This window comes from Dipodomys merriami, unplaced genomic scaffold (assembly GCF_024711535.1).
Source record: "Dipodomys merriami isolate MVZ:Mamm:240054 unplaced genomic scaffold, mDipMer1.0.p SCAF_22, whole genome shotgun sequence".
In the NCBI taxonomy this organism is placed as follows: Eukaryota; Metazoa; Chordata; class Mammalia; order Rodentia; family Heteromyidae; genus Dipodomys; species Dipodomys merriami.
In genome coordinates this window covers 19,690,231-19,706,563 of record NW_027203604.1, presented here as the reverse complement: position 1 = coordinate 19,706,563, position 16,333 = coordinate 19,690,231, and the positions used below count along the sequence as shown (strand labels likewise).

Sequence of the window (16,333 nt, the reverse complement as noted above, 5' to 3'; positions counted from 1 at the left end):
GTTCACAACAGCTCTGCGTGGTGCCAATCACCAAGGGGTCAACCCCAGGGAGCTGGCACTTTGAGGCAGACGGGTGGGGCCTGTGGCCGGGATTAGTGCCCTTCGAGGAAAGGCCCCATCCAGCCCTCTCTGCCCTGAAGAAGTTGGCAAGGGTGCTGTGAGCCAGCACCATAATCATGGACATCCCCGCGCCTCAGCTGTGAAAGCTGACCACGCGTGGTTTATGTCATGATGTGATGACCAAGCAGAACTCAGGACACAAGTGAAAACAGGATCTAGCCGTGGTAGGAAAGTTATAGGGAGCAAAGAGGACAAAAAGTGTGATGAGAAAAGAACAGGGTCTGTAGCACCAAACCAAAGTGAAAAACTGCCATCACCTGGCTCTGTGTACACAGCCACGTACCTGATCAGGATTCAAGGGTACACACTTCTGAACCAGGAGAGGGGGCTAAGAAACGGGACCTGACACAGAGGACAGGCGAAGGTCTCACATATGTGCACGCATGCATGTGCACACATGTATATGCACACGCACACCCTGAAAGGCAGGAAGGGGAAAGGGAATTGGGTTTTCTTGTCCTTGTGCAGAAATGGTAATAGGAAATTCCCTATAATCTGGTTGGAGGTAGGGGACGGTGGTAGTGTTCATTTCTCCGTTCCTATATTTTTCAGGGAGCCTCTGGGCTCCTACCTGTGCCTCCCAAGTAGCTGAGATTACAGGCATGTACCACCAATCCCGTTTCTGTTCCTGAAGGAGGGAAAATGACACACCTACTCAAACTGACAGCCTCATAGACAGACACACACAGCGAGAAACAGATTTGCAATTTGGCTGTAACTTATGGAACCTGCCAATTTCATTCACAATTTACACCAGCTTCTAATTATACTTAACCGAATATTAACCATTCTAATTGCTGAATGTTTTGTTGGCTTGAGCTGCAGTATTGGGGGACATCTGGCTTGGTAAATGGGACTCTGCTGCCAATAGTGAAGTACTGAGGCCAGCCCCCACCGGCCCTCCGCCTGCCTCCTCCAGGACCCCATGTCTCAGAACACCCCTCCGGTGGCACCCAGCCAGAGTCAGGAAGCCCCTGCATCTGGGCTGTAGCTGCAGTGCCTGGGCTCGGCTCACAAGGATTTTTTTCTTTCCCTGCTGCAAGAAACCAAAGTCCCAGGCAGGCATGGCACGGGCCTCTGCTGTCTGAGGGGACGATGGCTCCAGGGCTGACTTGCTGAGCACCCAGAAGGGGGAACACTGGCCCATCCATCACCCCACTTCCCATCCTCACTGAACAGAGCTGGGATGGCAGAGCTGGATCTGGGCAGCCCCAGGCAGAAACTGGTTTCCCCAGCCAAAGCCAAGCAAGGCACCCACCACCAGGGAGCAGGAGTGGCCAGAGTGGCTGTGCCGGTCTGTGGCAACAGAGGCCCACGGCACCAGACAACTCACGCCCAAGTGGCCATGGTGGCCCATAGCAGCAGAGGCCCGTGCCCAGATGCCCCCCATGCACACCTGACTGGCCACCAGGTATCACTATAATTAGGCACTGTAATTGAAGCTGAACACAATTAATTACATAATTTTGAAGGGTTCAAGTTTAATTCCATTAAAATGACATCATGAAATGGAGGAATTACCGAGGATTACTGACAGAAAGCAACTGGGAACAAATGGGAAACGCCAGGCTGACTCCTCGCACCCGAGTCACACTCAGTCCTGAGGCTCGGGTCCCCCCTCTCCACCTGTTTCGAACCAACCTGGGGGAATCTGGCTGGGCAGAATATTCAGGAGCCCAGCACCCCAACCCCAAGGACACTGGCTGCTGGAGGCTCAGGCCCAATGGGGATGGAAGACAGCCCCCAGGATCTGTCTCCAGCCTGTTTCACAAGCCCCAGTGCTGGCCTATTAAAATGTTCCTCACCTGCCCTATTTCTGCTGGGCCTCCGAGGCCTCCCCTAAAATGCCAGGGCCGGCCCCGGTGCTCCCCCTGTGCACAGCTGCCAGCCTGATGTCCCCGTCCCTCTCCACCTCCTGCAGACTTCTGAAAGGATCCCGCTAGATGTGACTTGGTCCTGAGCTGTCTCTCTTCCATGGAGGAGCCAGTGTTTCTTAGGGTGATATCAGAGACAGCCATGCTGGGGGGGGGCATTCTGCTGGTCCCCAAGCCCTGCTTCTCCCACTGTGCGGCTTACCTATTCACTGTTCTGGGTTTTTGGTCTCCCATCTGACCCAGAAGAGGCAGGGCACCCCAGCTGATACGCAGGAGATAATGTGGAACAAGAGGCCAAGTCCCTCTTTCCGCACCCACCCGGCCAGTCCCAGGCTAGCACGGGTTCTCTGGTGCACTAGTGCCCTAGGAGTAACAGCAGGACCCAGGCCAGCTCGACAGTGAGTGGATAAGGGACCCCAACACTGGATAACGATGGATGTGTCTCCCCAAACAAAACAGCCGTGTCACCAGATCCATTCCGTTATCTCCCAGACCAGTGCAGGGTCTTGTGTATTTCCCCGCTAACTTTACGAGTTCCTAACACAGCAAAGCCTGCTGCCACAGAAGAGCAGAGCCCACAAACTAGAATTCATCTGAATCTGGAGTCGCCTGAATACTCAGTTTTCCTGTGAGAATTCTCGGGGGAAATACACTGAGATGTGGGGGCCGTCACCATGTGGGGTTTGTGAGAATGAAGCCACCCCAGGCCTCTCCTGATGTCCCTCCTGCTGCACACGGCACTGCCTGTCCAGGCCGTCCAGTGCCACGGATCAGTGGGGACAAGGGCTCAGGGCGCAGCTAGACCCCACGGGAAATCAGGTTCAGGACACAAGGCAGGCCTGCACACCAGGCTGGCAGCTCCACAATGGCTCTCTCCTGCCCAACTCAGTTTCTACCAGGCCATTGGCAAGGCAGGAAGAGCTCCTTCACACCCAGCCATCACTGTACCCCAAGCACCAGAGGAGGCTAGCTGGGGGGAGTGGTCCTTGGCCAGGAGACGTGGAGTCAGGCTTCGCTTTCCTTGGGGTGAGGATAAAGTGTCAGGCCAGCAGAGACACCAGAGCCCACCACCCCAGCCCCACAGCAACCAGCTGCTCAGAACCCCGCTCACCTCAGAAACCTTGAACAGGAGTGCCCCCTGCACCCCCTGTGGCCTCGAAGTCCTGCCTCTCCTCAGCAGGAGCTACTGCTCCTCCTGGGGTTTTGTGTGGGTACATAGAATAAACCAGGAGCCTAGGCCAAGCCCGGCTGACGCCCCACAATATCTCCAGCTACACACACCAGCTATAATGCACAGTCCCTTCTTCCAGAAGACCTGCAAGTTAACAACTGGGTGTGTGTGTGTGTGTGTGGATGTGTGGATGTGTATATGCATGGATGTGTGTACATATGTGTATGTATATGCACAAGCGTGGATATATGTGGTTGTGGATGTGCATGTGTATATACGTATGTATGCATGTGTGTATATGTATGTATATGTATATTGTATAGGTTGTGTGCACATGTATGCATATGTGTGTTGGGGGTATATGTGTACATGTACATGTGTACACATGTCCTTACTTACCCACCTCCAACAAATGCAAGTCTCTCAAGGACCAATCAAAACCGAGACAGTAAGAACAAATCCCAGGTCTCATCCCCCCCGCCCCCAACCTCAGCCCCAGCCTCTGCCCAAGGACTCACACAGGAATTCCTGGCCATCCTGCACACCCTCACACACTAAAGACGCACAGCGGTGGGATACCCTCCCTCCCCCAGCCCTCCAGCAGCAGGCCCCCCTCCCGGGGCTGGCTTCTGGGTCCCCGCCCCCTCTGAGGCCTTCACTTCCCCAAATCATGCAGAAGCCTTGTGGCAGCCAGACAGTGACATCACCCCCAAAAATACCCCAGGTGCTTTCTTGGACTAAAAGACGCAGCAAACACAGGCAGACTCAAGGCCGCAGCAAGCCCATGGCAGGGCTCTGGGGGAGGTGGCTGTTGAGGGACATGGCCTCCAACAGGGCGGACAGCAACTCCTAGCACTCCCTGCCCAACACCAGCCTTCTCTCCATGAGAGGCGTTCTCATGTCCAGACCAGAAATCTCCTTCCATCTGGGTTGTGAGTAGACTCAGAAAACAAACTTTGGACAAGGAATTGGTATGTGCAATTCTGTCTTCATGTGGATTTTCGTATACGCCATAAATGCAATGTACACTTTAAGCAACACCTGCAAAGGAGGACTCTAGTAAATGGGAATAAAAGCGGGACACACATGTGGGCAGTATGCATCTTAACAGAGTTGCCCTCCCAGCCACACATGGAGAAGAGCCCAGTGGGACTGGTGATGGGAGCTCCATGGAGCACCTACCTAGCAAGTGCAAGGCCCAGGTTCCACACCTGGCACCATCAAAATAAAATCTAAATAAATCAATATCCATTCCTGAGTCTACATCAGAGGCCTCACCTCACACAAGGGAAGCAGAGAGCAGACGCCTGCCGCTGTGGGTGCTGTGTGCAAGCAGAGGCACTGACGGAGAACCCACGAGGCCCCCCAGCCATCTGACAACGCCTCTGAAGAGCAATGCCTCTGCAGAACTGAGCTTCACTCCCCACCTGCAGCTCCTCCCAACCTCCTCTAGGCTGGAAGCATGGGGTGACACCTGGGACCACCCCAAAATGAGCTGGGTTCTGGGGTGGGGTTGCTCCTGCTGGGGCCTACCAGTGTCTATCTCCAGCTGAGGAATGTGGGCTCCACTCGGTGCTAGAACACACTGAGGGAGTCTGAATGTGGGGAAACTGATGCTCGGGGGAAGATGTACAACAGATGATGACAAATGAAACAGGCAGAGCCCAGGCAGCCACCATGGACACTAGCAAAGGCCTGGGTCACACACGTACATGCAAAAAAAAAAAAATCTCCTTTTCAGATGACAGTGTAATTACATACCAGCTCAGAGTCGTGTAAAACCATCACTTATAGCTCTCTGACAATGACCTTCAACCACAGCAGGCAGCCCCACATCGGGGCTGACACACTGGGGTGCCAGGCCTGAGGGTCAGGTACTATGTCTGTGTGGCACAGCTCACCATGGCACCCAGGCACCCCACAGGCCACCTGCAAGAGGCACCCTGACTTCCGGTCCGGTTCCTGGGTGCCACACACGCCTGCCATGCAGAGACAGGACCCCAGCATGAAGCTGTGGGCAGGCCCACATCACAGCGGGGATGCTAAAGCTAGGTGTGGAGTGCTGCTGTTCCGTGGGCCACGCCGGGCTACTGCTTGCAAGACTCCATCCTGCAGGAGTCAGTGGGCAAGATGGACTGGACGTCCCATGCTACATCTCTCCTGAGTCACCATCCTGGGACTGAGGGAGAGACACAGAGCCTCACCCCCTCCTTCCCAGCACGTCTGTCCATGCTGCTGAGGAGGGCAGAGCAGAACTGGCCCAGGCTTCAGGTCTGGGTCAATCACCATGGTGAGAAACAGAAAATAAAGAACGGATTTCACCATTCTCTGCCACACCTTTCAGAATGATTCAAAACCAGAGATAGGAGCAGCAGAGCCTTCCTATTTCCAAGGGGGAACCCAGAGTTTCTTCCAAGCCTCATCAGAGAGAGAGAGAGAAAGAGAGAAGAGAGAGAGGGGGGAGGAATTAAATGTACAATTTCCTCCAGTGAGGGCTTTAAGTTTCACTTACACTATATCTTTCTTCCAAGAATCCCCCCCCAAAAAAAGCATGGCATTCCATAAATACTTATTCTAAAAAAAATAAGCTAGAATGGTTGTCACATCACAGAAGGGACAGGCTTGGCCAGGCAAGAAATGGCAGGTGGAGGTGACAGCAGGAACGGCGCTAGGCAGGCGGCTCCGCCCTTCCTCCTGACGCCGCGGGCTCTCACATCCAGCACTTAGTAACTTATCAGATCATTTTGACCTAATTATTTCTTTTTTTTTTCCATGGTGCCAGTCCTGGGGCTTGAACTCAGAGCCTGGGCACCAGCCCTGAGCTTCTGAGCCACAGCTCCACTTTTGCCTTTTTTGGTGGTTGCATGGAGATAAGAGTCTCACAGACTTTTCTGCCCAAGATGGCTTTGAACTGAGAATCTCAGATCTCAGTCTCCTGAGTAGCTAGGATTATATGCATGAGCAAACTCTAAATAATTTCTAAAGACAGGGGTGAAAGAAAAACACAAAGAATTTCACAGGTCAAACTAACAACTGAATAAAGGTACCAAAAATGAGTTCTCATACTTTTTTGGCCTTAAAATGATAAAACTATGCTAAAAAACAAAAATAAAAGCTACTTTTTTTTCTTAAGGAAGACTATATCTAAAAATAAAAATAAAGACTACCTTGCATGGGGCAGGGGGAAAGGGAAGCCACTTTTGAGCTGCATTTGATTTTTTTCATATGCTGGGTGGACAGGATCTGAACTCTGACATCTAGCAAAGAAAAAGAAAAGAAAAAAAAAACAAAAACAAAAAAACGGTCAACACCCAAATAAATCTTTAATGACAGAAAGAACAGCAGCCTACTTCTGATTTCGCAATCTTTGCTTCAGAAAGAACCAATTTGTCCACTTTTCCCCTCTTATCCAAACTCAGAACACCCCGCAACCGCAGATAAGTTTTAAAGGGAAAAAAAAAAAAAAAAAAACGTTAACTGCATTTTCTTAGGGAACAAGCAGGGCCAGGCAGAAGGCTGTCTGTGGGAGGGCTCCGCCCGGCCTGCACCCTCAAGAAAAGAGCAGGAGGAGCAGTCCAGAGTCCAAGCTCTCCGTGGCTGCCCACACCAACTGCACAAATGAAGCAGCTAGGGCTGCAGGCATGTGGGAGGCGGGACGGCCCTGCGGTGCAGAGGTGCGGCCCTATGGCTGCATTTCCCCAAGGCTCAGCACACACCTTCAGGGAAGGAAGCAGGCGTTGGGGCTTGGCCCAGTGAGGCCCGCCTCCTCGGTTGAGGGTTTCCCCACTCTGCAGTGAGTACAAGCCTGGGGAAGCAAGCCTGGGTTGGAAGAGCCCCACCAATTCTTCCGGGGGGTCCCACAACTCTGTGGCCACAGAACTGGCCAGGTTTCCCATTAAAAAAAAAGAAAGAAAGAAAAGAAAAAGAAACGAAAACCCTGGGAGGAAGGCTTCCTACACTAGGAAAAGCCTTCACCCCAACAAAGCCATTGGCCACTTCTCTTCTGGGTGCTAACATCATGCTACTGGAATTTCATTACAGCAAGAGAGGGAGAAAGTATTTTTATCAGAGAGCTGTTTGCTTTTTAAAGGAAGGGTTTTTGATGGGGATGGCAACAATTCCATCAGATGTCTTCCAAAAAAGTTAATTCTCCCTCACTACAGTTTTTAACTGTGTCCTGTGAGGTGCAGGGCAGCCGACGTGCTAGCCTACGTGCTTCCAAAGCCATTTCCAGGATGTCACCAATGGTGCGTGTGGCACAAGTGCCCCTCGGTTCCAACTCACTTCCTGGAGGTCAGCCCCTCCTTGGGAAGCCTGCTGTCCTAGCTAACCTTCAGTAGAGGGGAAGGGGAGACAGGACAGCCCCCTACAGCTCTCCTGGCCCTCCATCACCACCATCACCCACCTTACACACAAACCAAAACCTGCCCTGCCACGCGCAGCACGGCAGGGCTGCCCGCTGCTCCTCAGCCACACATCTTGAAAAGCAGAACAGAAAAAAAGGCCTGAGACAATTCCAAGGGCTCTGTCATCACTATTGCACTGAAACCTGCCCCCAGAACCAAGTGAGCATGTTTTGGTTGCGCCAAGGGCTTCCACAGTGTAGAACTTTTAGAGAATGTTAACTCCCTTCCAGAACCCTAAACCCTCACCAGGGTGCAATAAAATGTCCCTACACACTCTGGCCAATAAATGCTTATTAAATCATAAGTCACAAACCAAGTCACAACTTCTTTACTATAAAAGTCATATAACAATGCCGATAATAAACTGCCACTCTAATTATGCCAGCAGAGCTCCTTTTCATTCCATTCTCCGCATACGCACAATTTTCTCCACCACAGCTGGGCATTCACTGGCATCCACTTCTCAAAGTGCCCAGTAGGTCAGGGAGGGCCAGGTAAACAAGCAGGGTGCATCGAGAGGCCTGGGTGTCCACCAAAAGGGGTAGCCACAAGCTGCAAGTGTCCCTGGGCTTGGCCAGAGTCAGACTCAGCTACGAGATTCCAAGAATTCCACCTGTTTCCAATTAGATACCAGAATTGCTTGAGTGTTTAAAGTACTTTCACTTGCTACTTATACACAGCAATTCTTCCGGGGGCTTTGACCATTTTAAATATGTTAAAATGAGATTAAGGGTCTGGTTTGAAACAATCAGAGGCAGGGAAATTTCAGTTGAAACCCAAACTATCTTTCCCGGGCAATAACACTGCTTCAGACAAAATAAAAGCCGACATAGACAACATTTCTGCCTTTGACAATTACTAATAAAAGTCAGACTTTTTGGTGGGGGAAGCAAAGTTACATATTAAATCATTCGAAATCAACTTTAAATAATCCTGACAAAAATGTCAGAATCACTTTTGCAGCAACTGTACAAACGGCACGTCTTTCGGACCAGCAGAAAGATACCTAAGTTCTACAGTAGGTGGAATTTATGTGATTCCAAAATCAAAGGGGACGAGGGAGGAAAGCAGCCGCGCCCGGCAGGATGCTTCATGCCACAGATTTCTCCTAAAACATAAGCCTTCCCCTGACCATGTCTCCTCCTTCATTTCACTATGGAACCCAAACAAATACAGATTTTCTTTTCTACCTGAAGCCTTTTTTTTTCTTTACAGCCTGAGGAACAGTTATAATCATCAAGGGGAGGGGGTAGGGGGAGAGAGAGAGGAAAAGGGAGAGAGAGAGGAAAAGGGGGAGAGAGGGAAAGGGTGAGAGAGGGAGGAGAGAGGAAGAGAGCGAGAGAGAGCGAGAGAGAGCGAGAGAGAGCGCACAAGAGCACTAGTGACTGCTCAGCGTACACACACATACACATTCGCGCACACACATACACACACCCTGACAGCTTTCTCCTCAATGAATAGCAACAGAGACTTTTAAACAGCTGTTTTAAGGGCCCTGGGCTCCATGGAGTCAGCAGACAGCAGGTGAGCTGAGCAGGTTAGAATGGATGATGGTGGCACTGTGTCCTATCCAACTTTTCCTGTGTTAGCCAACTAGCAACATAAAAGACAGTCCTGAAATCGGAGATGCAGGCCAAAGGGCCTTGGTGCCGCGGATGGCAGCAGGAGCTTTGTCCCTGCTCTGACTTGCATCTTAAAAATTTAAAAAAAAAAAAGTTTGACCAAGCAGAAACTTTAATCAACTGGTAATAACCCTCTCCAGTCCCAACCTCTAAGACACCATGTTAGAAGCAGCCAGAAAAGAAAAACAGGAACAGCAGCCATTTGGTTATTCAAGTAGATACAACATTTTAATTAAGATACTAGACTTCATACAGGGAGCAGTCTTGATAGTAACGAACACATTTCCATAACAGGAGATAAAAAAAAAAAAAAGCAAACAGAAGACCTGACTTCTGACAAAACTGAAATTGTTTTCGGCTCTTTTTCTTAAGAGCACAACGTTTCAAGAGGATAGTGCGGGAGGGAAGGGCAGGGCAGGGCCAGCCCCAAAGGTTCACAGCTCCCCAACACAGAGGAGAACTGCATGTGTTTCTTTTAGAAAGTGTCTCTTTTCAAATGTGTATTTAATAGATAAATTTATACAATGGTGGAGCTTTTTATTTTTTAAAAAAAGTCTGGTTTTTACAAGTCTGGGATAAGGTAAAAACTTGTCGAACTAGTCTTAGCACCGCCAAAGCACAGAAACTTCCATACCACAAGCCTCAGGGACTAAAAAGGAAACAAGATAGAGAAAAATAGAGCTGTCTTCATAACCCCCACCACCACCACTGGGCACACTGGAGTCCTGGAAGATTCCAGACCCAGGAGCTCCCTGGGAGGCTGCAGGAGCCAAGACCAGCCTGGCCCCACCCACCCCTGTGCCCAAGCAAGCTGGGCTGGGCTCAGGGGGCACACTAAGCTGGCAGGCAACCAGCTCTGAGGGGAAGAGGGTCTGGAAAGACAAGCCGAGTCTGAACCTACTGAATTCCTGTTCCTACTGAATTCTTATTCCAACTGTAGTCTGCCTCCAGGCAGGCTGGCCAGCCCCTGGGAACACACAGGTCACTCAACTAGATACAACTCAAAGGGCCTCCCCAGGCTCCAGAGGGAGGGGGGGAAAAGGGAGGAAAAAAAAAAAAAACCTGGTCTTGGCCTTGAACTTGAACTTTCCCATTCCTTATTCAACTGATGTTTTTTAAACACTCAAATTCACCGGCTGCAATGGGCAGTCATGATCTACCACAAAAGGCAAAAGATGCCTTCTGCAAAAAGAAGGCTGCACAGAGACACGAGCTTTGGTTCTTGTTTTTAAGATCAATACAAAGTTCACTCTAGTGAACTGTAAGGGAAGCTTCCTTGGCATCCCCTGGCCACGAGGTTAAATGTCCCCAGATCCCTCATCAATAAGGGGAGCGCAGCTATTTATACTACGTTTCTAAGATGTAATGACGCTCTGGAAACCAAATCTATTTTCTGGCAGCTCTGCCAGGAGACTTAAAAAAAGAAACTTCACTGATATTAAGTTAGGAAGATTGGAGGGGGGGGGGAGGAATGAAGGTTGGTCTCTTGAAATTCCACAACGGGTTTTACAGTAAGCACAGCAATTAAATTATGGCAAAAGAGAGCTATTTTTACTAAAACAGGGTAGACCAATTTATTTTTTTAAAAAAAGCCATTCGGCTGTGTACATTACATTCAGGAATCTAATTTACGCAATAGACACTTTGGAGTAATCTATTTTAGTCAATAAATACTCAAACTTCTTTTAAGTTCTAATCTTATCGGAGAGAACCTATTTTGCAGAGTCTGGTTCCTAGTTCTTCAGGTGGGCAAAGGCAGGGAGCAGGCGCCCACAGCCGAAGTTGTCAGCCTGCACAAGTGTGTGTGTGTGTGCGCGCGCGCGCGCGCGTGTGCGCGCGTGGGCACGGGCCCGGTGGGGATGGAGTCGCCTGCCCCTAAATAGGCTGGGGTCACTGTCACCGGCCACTGAGTTGACAAAGTTCAGCCAGGTTCGTTCCCGAGGACCCTGACTTTCCCCCCCGCCCCCTCCCCTGCTCCCGGTCCCCAAACACCTCGGGCTGTCCCCGCGACCCCGGGGCCCCACGCCGGTCCCCACGCCGCTCACCTTCAGCTGGGCTCCGGCCGCGCACAGCATCCACCCGGCGGGGTCCCGGGGCTGCCCGGGCGCCGCGATCGCCGGGCCAGCGGGCGCGGGGCGGACCCCGGGGGCGGCCGGCGGGAACGCAACCCGGGGGCGCGCCGGGGGCTCGGGCACCGCACGGGGACCCCAGCCCAGCTCGCCGCTCGCCGCCGGGGCTCCCCAACCCGAGCGAGCGTCTCGGAGTGGACCCGCCGCCCGTTCCATGGCAGCGGCGGCCCCCCGCACAGGATACGGACCCCCGCGGCGAGAGGGTCGGGGTCCCCGGGCGCTCGGCGACGCTCCCCGGACCCCGCCGCCCACAGAAAGCGCCCCCCGGCCGTTCGACGGGGCGCGCGGCGCGGGGAAAGTTGGAGCCTCCGCCTCCCGCACCCGCACCGGCGCCCGCGCCTGGGGGGGTCCGGCCGCCGCGCTCCCCCGGCCCCGCGAGCCCGGAGTCCCCGCTGCCAACCGCCAAGTTTCCCCAAAGCGCCCCCCGCGGGGTCCCCGGAGCGCGGAGGGCCCGACCCGCGCCGGGGCGCCTCACACAAAAGAGCGGGGCGGCTGCGGGGGCCGCGGGGCAGGCCGCCCCCCTCCCCTCGCCGGCGACCCGGGGCGGCCACACGCTGGGGTCCGCGCCGAGTCCCGCCGGGCGCCGAGCCGGGCGCCCCCGCCGCCAGCCGCCAGCCCGAGGCCCCGGCCCCGCCGCGGGGACGCGGGGCGCGGCGCCCCGCCGGTCGCCCGGCCGCCTGGCCGGAGCCGGGCCGCGCCGCCGCCGGTGGCCGCCCGCCGGTGGCCGCTCTGACCCTCCCGCCCGCCGGCGGCACCACAGCGCCACCAGCCTCGGCTCCGCCGCGCCGCCGGCTCCTCCCGCGGAGCACGGCGCTTCACCCCCGCCGCAACTCCCCACAAACTTTCCCGGGGAATACGGCGGGCCGGGGGGCGCGGGCGCGCGGGAGGAGCCGCCGCCGGGGCCACAGCCCCCCGCCCCGCGCCCGCCGCCGCCCCGCGCCCACCGCCCGCCGCGCGCGCCCCAAGGCCGCCGGCCCCCCCCCCCGCCCCGGTCCCGCAGGCGGCAGCGCCGGCGGCGGCGGCGCAGGGCCGGGGGGGGCGCCCGGGGTGGCGGCGGACACCGGGGGGCAGCGGCGGCGGCGGCGGCCCCGGCGCCATCTTGGGCTGATCGATGAATTGAACAAAGAGGATCAATTTCCGATCAAGCGGGTTATCAATGGGGGAGCGGGGAGCGCGAGGGACCCGTCCTCGACCCGGCCCCGCGGCGCCCGGCACCCCCTCCTCCCCGCCGCCGCGGCCCCCCGGCGGCCCGGCGGGCCCGGGACCCCCGGGAGAGGCCGCAGCCGCCCGCAGCCCCCGGCCCCGGGAGCGAGGCGGGCGCGGAGAAGCCTGACCTGCAGCTGCTGTAAATCAAAGCGCTTCCAATATTGAAACATCGATCCCACATTGGCCGCCATCTTGAGACATATTGAGACGGAGTGAGCGGCTGATAGCGAGGGGGCTGGAGTTCAGAGCCGCCAGGCGGCGGCGGCGGGCGGCGCCAAAACCCGGCCTGGAGCCGGCGGCCGCCGCAGCCACGGCGGACGCGGACTCCGCCTCCTCCGCCTCCCGGCGCCGCCGCCGCCGCCGCCGCGAGTGCCCGCCGCCCGCCCGCACGCCTCGCCCCAGTCGCCCGGGTCGCGGCCGCCTCCCGCCGGCCCCGCGCGGCCTCCGCCCCGCGCGCCTCCCCCCGGACGCGGACGCCGGACGCGCGACCCCCGCCCGTCCGCCAGCCCCAGCCCGGCCGGCTCGGGCCCGGCCCCGAGGGGGCGCTGCGGGGCCGGCGGAGGCCGCGGGCTCGAGACCGCTCACCTGGAGCGCGGGCGGGGTGGGAGACGGAGGGTTGCGTTCGCCGGCGCCCGAGAACCGCGGGCGGCGTCCTGGGAGCGGGGCGCGGGCGGGCGGAGGAGCCGCGACCACCTGCTCCAACCCCGACCCCACGGCAGCCGCGCGCGTGCGGGGTTCGCGAGGACGCGGACGGCGGCGCGGCCCCCTCGCCTCCCCGCCCGCTCCGCCCCGCCCCGGGGACCCGGGGTAACGGCGGGGCTGGGCGCGGGGCGGCCGCGCGCGCCGCCCCGGCCTCGTCCTCTCGGGACAGTTATGTCCCCCACCCCCCTCTCAGTGGCTTCCGCGACAAACTTCCCCGGCTCCAGACGGACCCAGGCGGGGGGCAAAGTGTGGGAGGAATGGGGGACGCCGCTCCAAACGGGGCGCCGTCCCGAGTTCACAGGAACGCTCAAGTTCAACCCTCAAAAACAAATAGGTGATCTCTCGGTTTCCCGACGTGGCGCGCCGTTTCCGACCGTCGTCGTTGGCCGAGGGCCGCGCGCGGGCCCCGCACCTCATCTAACGTCTAGTTACACACGAGGCGCCGCGGTAAACTAGGTCTGCGTGGAACACGGAGGGAAAACGGAGCGCGGAGGGAGCCAGAAAATCATGACTAGTCAGCGGAATCCGGGGCTGCGCGCCGGGTGCGGGCCGAGGGCGCAGCTGCTGGACGAACGCGCCTCGCGCGACCCCCGCGTCCCCCCAGACCTGGAGAGCGCACGCGGCTCGCACCAGCCTCGGGATGGGGCCGAGGCGGCGAGACGAGGCTGGCCGCCCCCCCATCCCCCGGAGCGGCCTGCAACCCCGGGGTCTGTGCGGAGGGCAGGGGTCGTTGGGGTCGCAGTGCCCACCGGGGTACCGGTGTGCGCTCGGGGCGCCTGACCCGGCGTGGAGCGCCTGCCCGCTGCGGGCTGCAGCTCCGATGCCCAGTAGAGGGCAGCGGCGCCCCGGCACTTGGGGCCTGGGGTCGTCGGGTCCCAGCGCGCTGCCCACCCGCGGCCCCACCCCACCCCGCGCCGTGCCCGGCCCCTCCCAGGCCCTGGCCGGGAGCGAGGCTGCCAGGTTCGCGGCCTTCCTGCGCAGGTGGAGGGCATCGGGGCGACCGTCCCTCCACACCCCGAGCCGGGCCGGCCTCCCTCCCCTCTGAGCGCGGTGGCAGGCAGGAGCCCGACCTAGGAATTAGCCCTCAAGAAAATGTACAGGGGCTTTAAAACAAAAAATTTTTTTTTAATTCCTCCCATGGGGAAAGATCAGGGAAATGGTTTGGATTTAGTACAGATGTTCTCAATCTAATTATCCTGTGGATCCCCTTGGGTTTGAACCAAAAAAGGGGGGGGGTGAGACAGTGAAATATATCTGACCAGTGTAATAGTGTAATACTCCAGAAATACATCTGGTTAGAATTCAGGGCTCCAAATCCACCGCAATATTTTCGATATCAAGTTGATGAGGAGTCGATACATTGAGTTACATTACATCGTTACATTCTGGGTTATATTTCTGTTATTTACATGTTAACCTAACTTACTGGGTGAGGGGGAACAAAACATGATACTGGGTGGTCCAGAGGTTAAGCTCTATTTAAATAAAATGTGTATCATTTCTACCAGAGTTTTGGGTTCTACCAGCCTTACTGATCTCTTTATAGGTTGGGGGCGGGGGGGGGGGGAGGGGGGGAGTGGAGAGATAGGTTAACTTTGCTGGCAACACAAAACATTAGTATTTTTCAAAGGAAAGCCATTCCAGGTAGACCACTAATCAAAAAAAAAAAAATCTTGGTTGAATGACATAATCTGCACACACACACACACTTTAGGGAGTTTTTTTTTTTTTTTTAACAAGTCTAGATAGGGAATAGATGCAAATTATATCTGTTTCTATAAACTACTTCCTTTCTTCTTTTTCAGATTTCAGCCTCACATATGCCCAAAGAGGCAGCATTTGCAAAGTGAACCTCCTAAAATATTTCGAAAATGAGAAGGTTCTGTAGTGCATAGATATCCATCGACACCCACAAAGATAATAACTGTAATGGCTCTGACCGGCCCAGAACACAGTGTGAGAAAGGGGAGGGCTGTCAAAATAACTGGCCCGGAATCACTGGCCCGGGACCAAAAAGCACCTTGACATGTAATTGATAGTACTTAGAATGAAGCGCAAGACAAACAATCCAGAGGTGTTCCGTCACCTTTTTAATGTCCAGACTCTCCCTTTAGGGGAAGAGAGAGCCTGGGTTCCCAGAGGCGTGACTCACCCGCCAGCTCAGCCTTTCAACAGTAAGCCCCCAGTTATCAGATGGAAACATTAACCCAAGTGATGTTTGTTCCAGGAGCCTTTTACAACCCCCGCACCAAATAAGGCAACTAAATCACTCCAGTGTGCGCCCAGAATTTCTGTTTCCCTTGTGATCTATTATTTCATTTTGCCTTTAAAAAAAAATAGTGTGTTTGGGGGAGAGGGAATGGGTCGATTAGGGATTAGCTAATGTCATTTATAAAAACTGTAACATACCTTCTAGAGTTTACCTCAATTTAAAATTGAGTCCTTGTTCTAATATTCTTCACTTGGCTCCTGGAAGGAATTAACCCTTTACAAATTATTCCAAACTGGAAACTGTCTCACACAGTAGGCCAAGTTTGTTGCTGTTGTTGTTGTTGTTGTTGTGTTGTTTGGGGGGGTTTTGTGTGTGTGTTGTTTTGTGCTGAAACTGGGGCTTGAACTCATGGTCTGAGAGTTGTCCCTTAGTTATTTGTACTCAAGGCTGGTATCTTACCACTTGAGCCATGGGGCCACTTCCAGATTTTTGCTGGCTAATTGGTGATAAGAGTCTCATGGACTTTCCTGCCTGGTCTAGCTTTGAACCTTGGTCCTCAGATCTCAGATCTCAGTATTACAGGCATGAGCCATTGACACTTGGCTTGTAAACCAACTTTTTTAAAAAGTCATATTCTTAATCCCTGATCAAAAAGAAATCTATATCTTATTCATTATAGATCCCTTAAAAAATTACCTTCCACCTACAAACACAGGAAACTAGGGAATCCTTCAGAGTTTTATTTTGTTTTGTTTTACCAAAGTATATATTTTTTATTTTAACTTTTTTTTGTTGGTTATGGGGCTTGAACTCTGGGTTATCTCTCAGCTCTTCAGCTCAAGACAAGTGCTCTACCAATTGAGCCACAGTGTAACTTCCGGTTTTCTGAGT

General features: G+C 54.8%; 1 protein-coding gene across 10 annotated transcripts in view; it reads right to left on the bottom strand.

Annotated features, from left to right (window-relative positions):
- Cux1 (cut like homeobox 1) overlaps positions 1 to 12,908 on the bottom strand; it is a 257,137-nt gene extending 244,229 nt beyond the window's left edge. For 3 of the 10 annotated variants that reach the window (XM_070033571.1, XM_070033572.1, XM_070033573.1), the window contains exon 1: positions 12,657 to 12,908. In XM_070033571.1, the coding sequence (XP_069889672.1) occupies positions 12,657 to 12,719 (63 nt within the window). In that variant the 5' untranslated portion in view covers positions 12,720 to 12,908. Of the gene's footprint in view, positions 1 to 11,238; positions 11,662 to 12,656 lie in introns of those variants that run through there. The other 7 variants (XM_070033574.1, XM_070033575.1, XM_070033576.1 and 4 more) reach the window with 3 other exon arrangements.
- Positions 12,909 to 16,333: the final 3,425 nt, after the last annotated feature.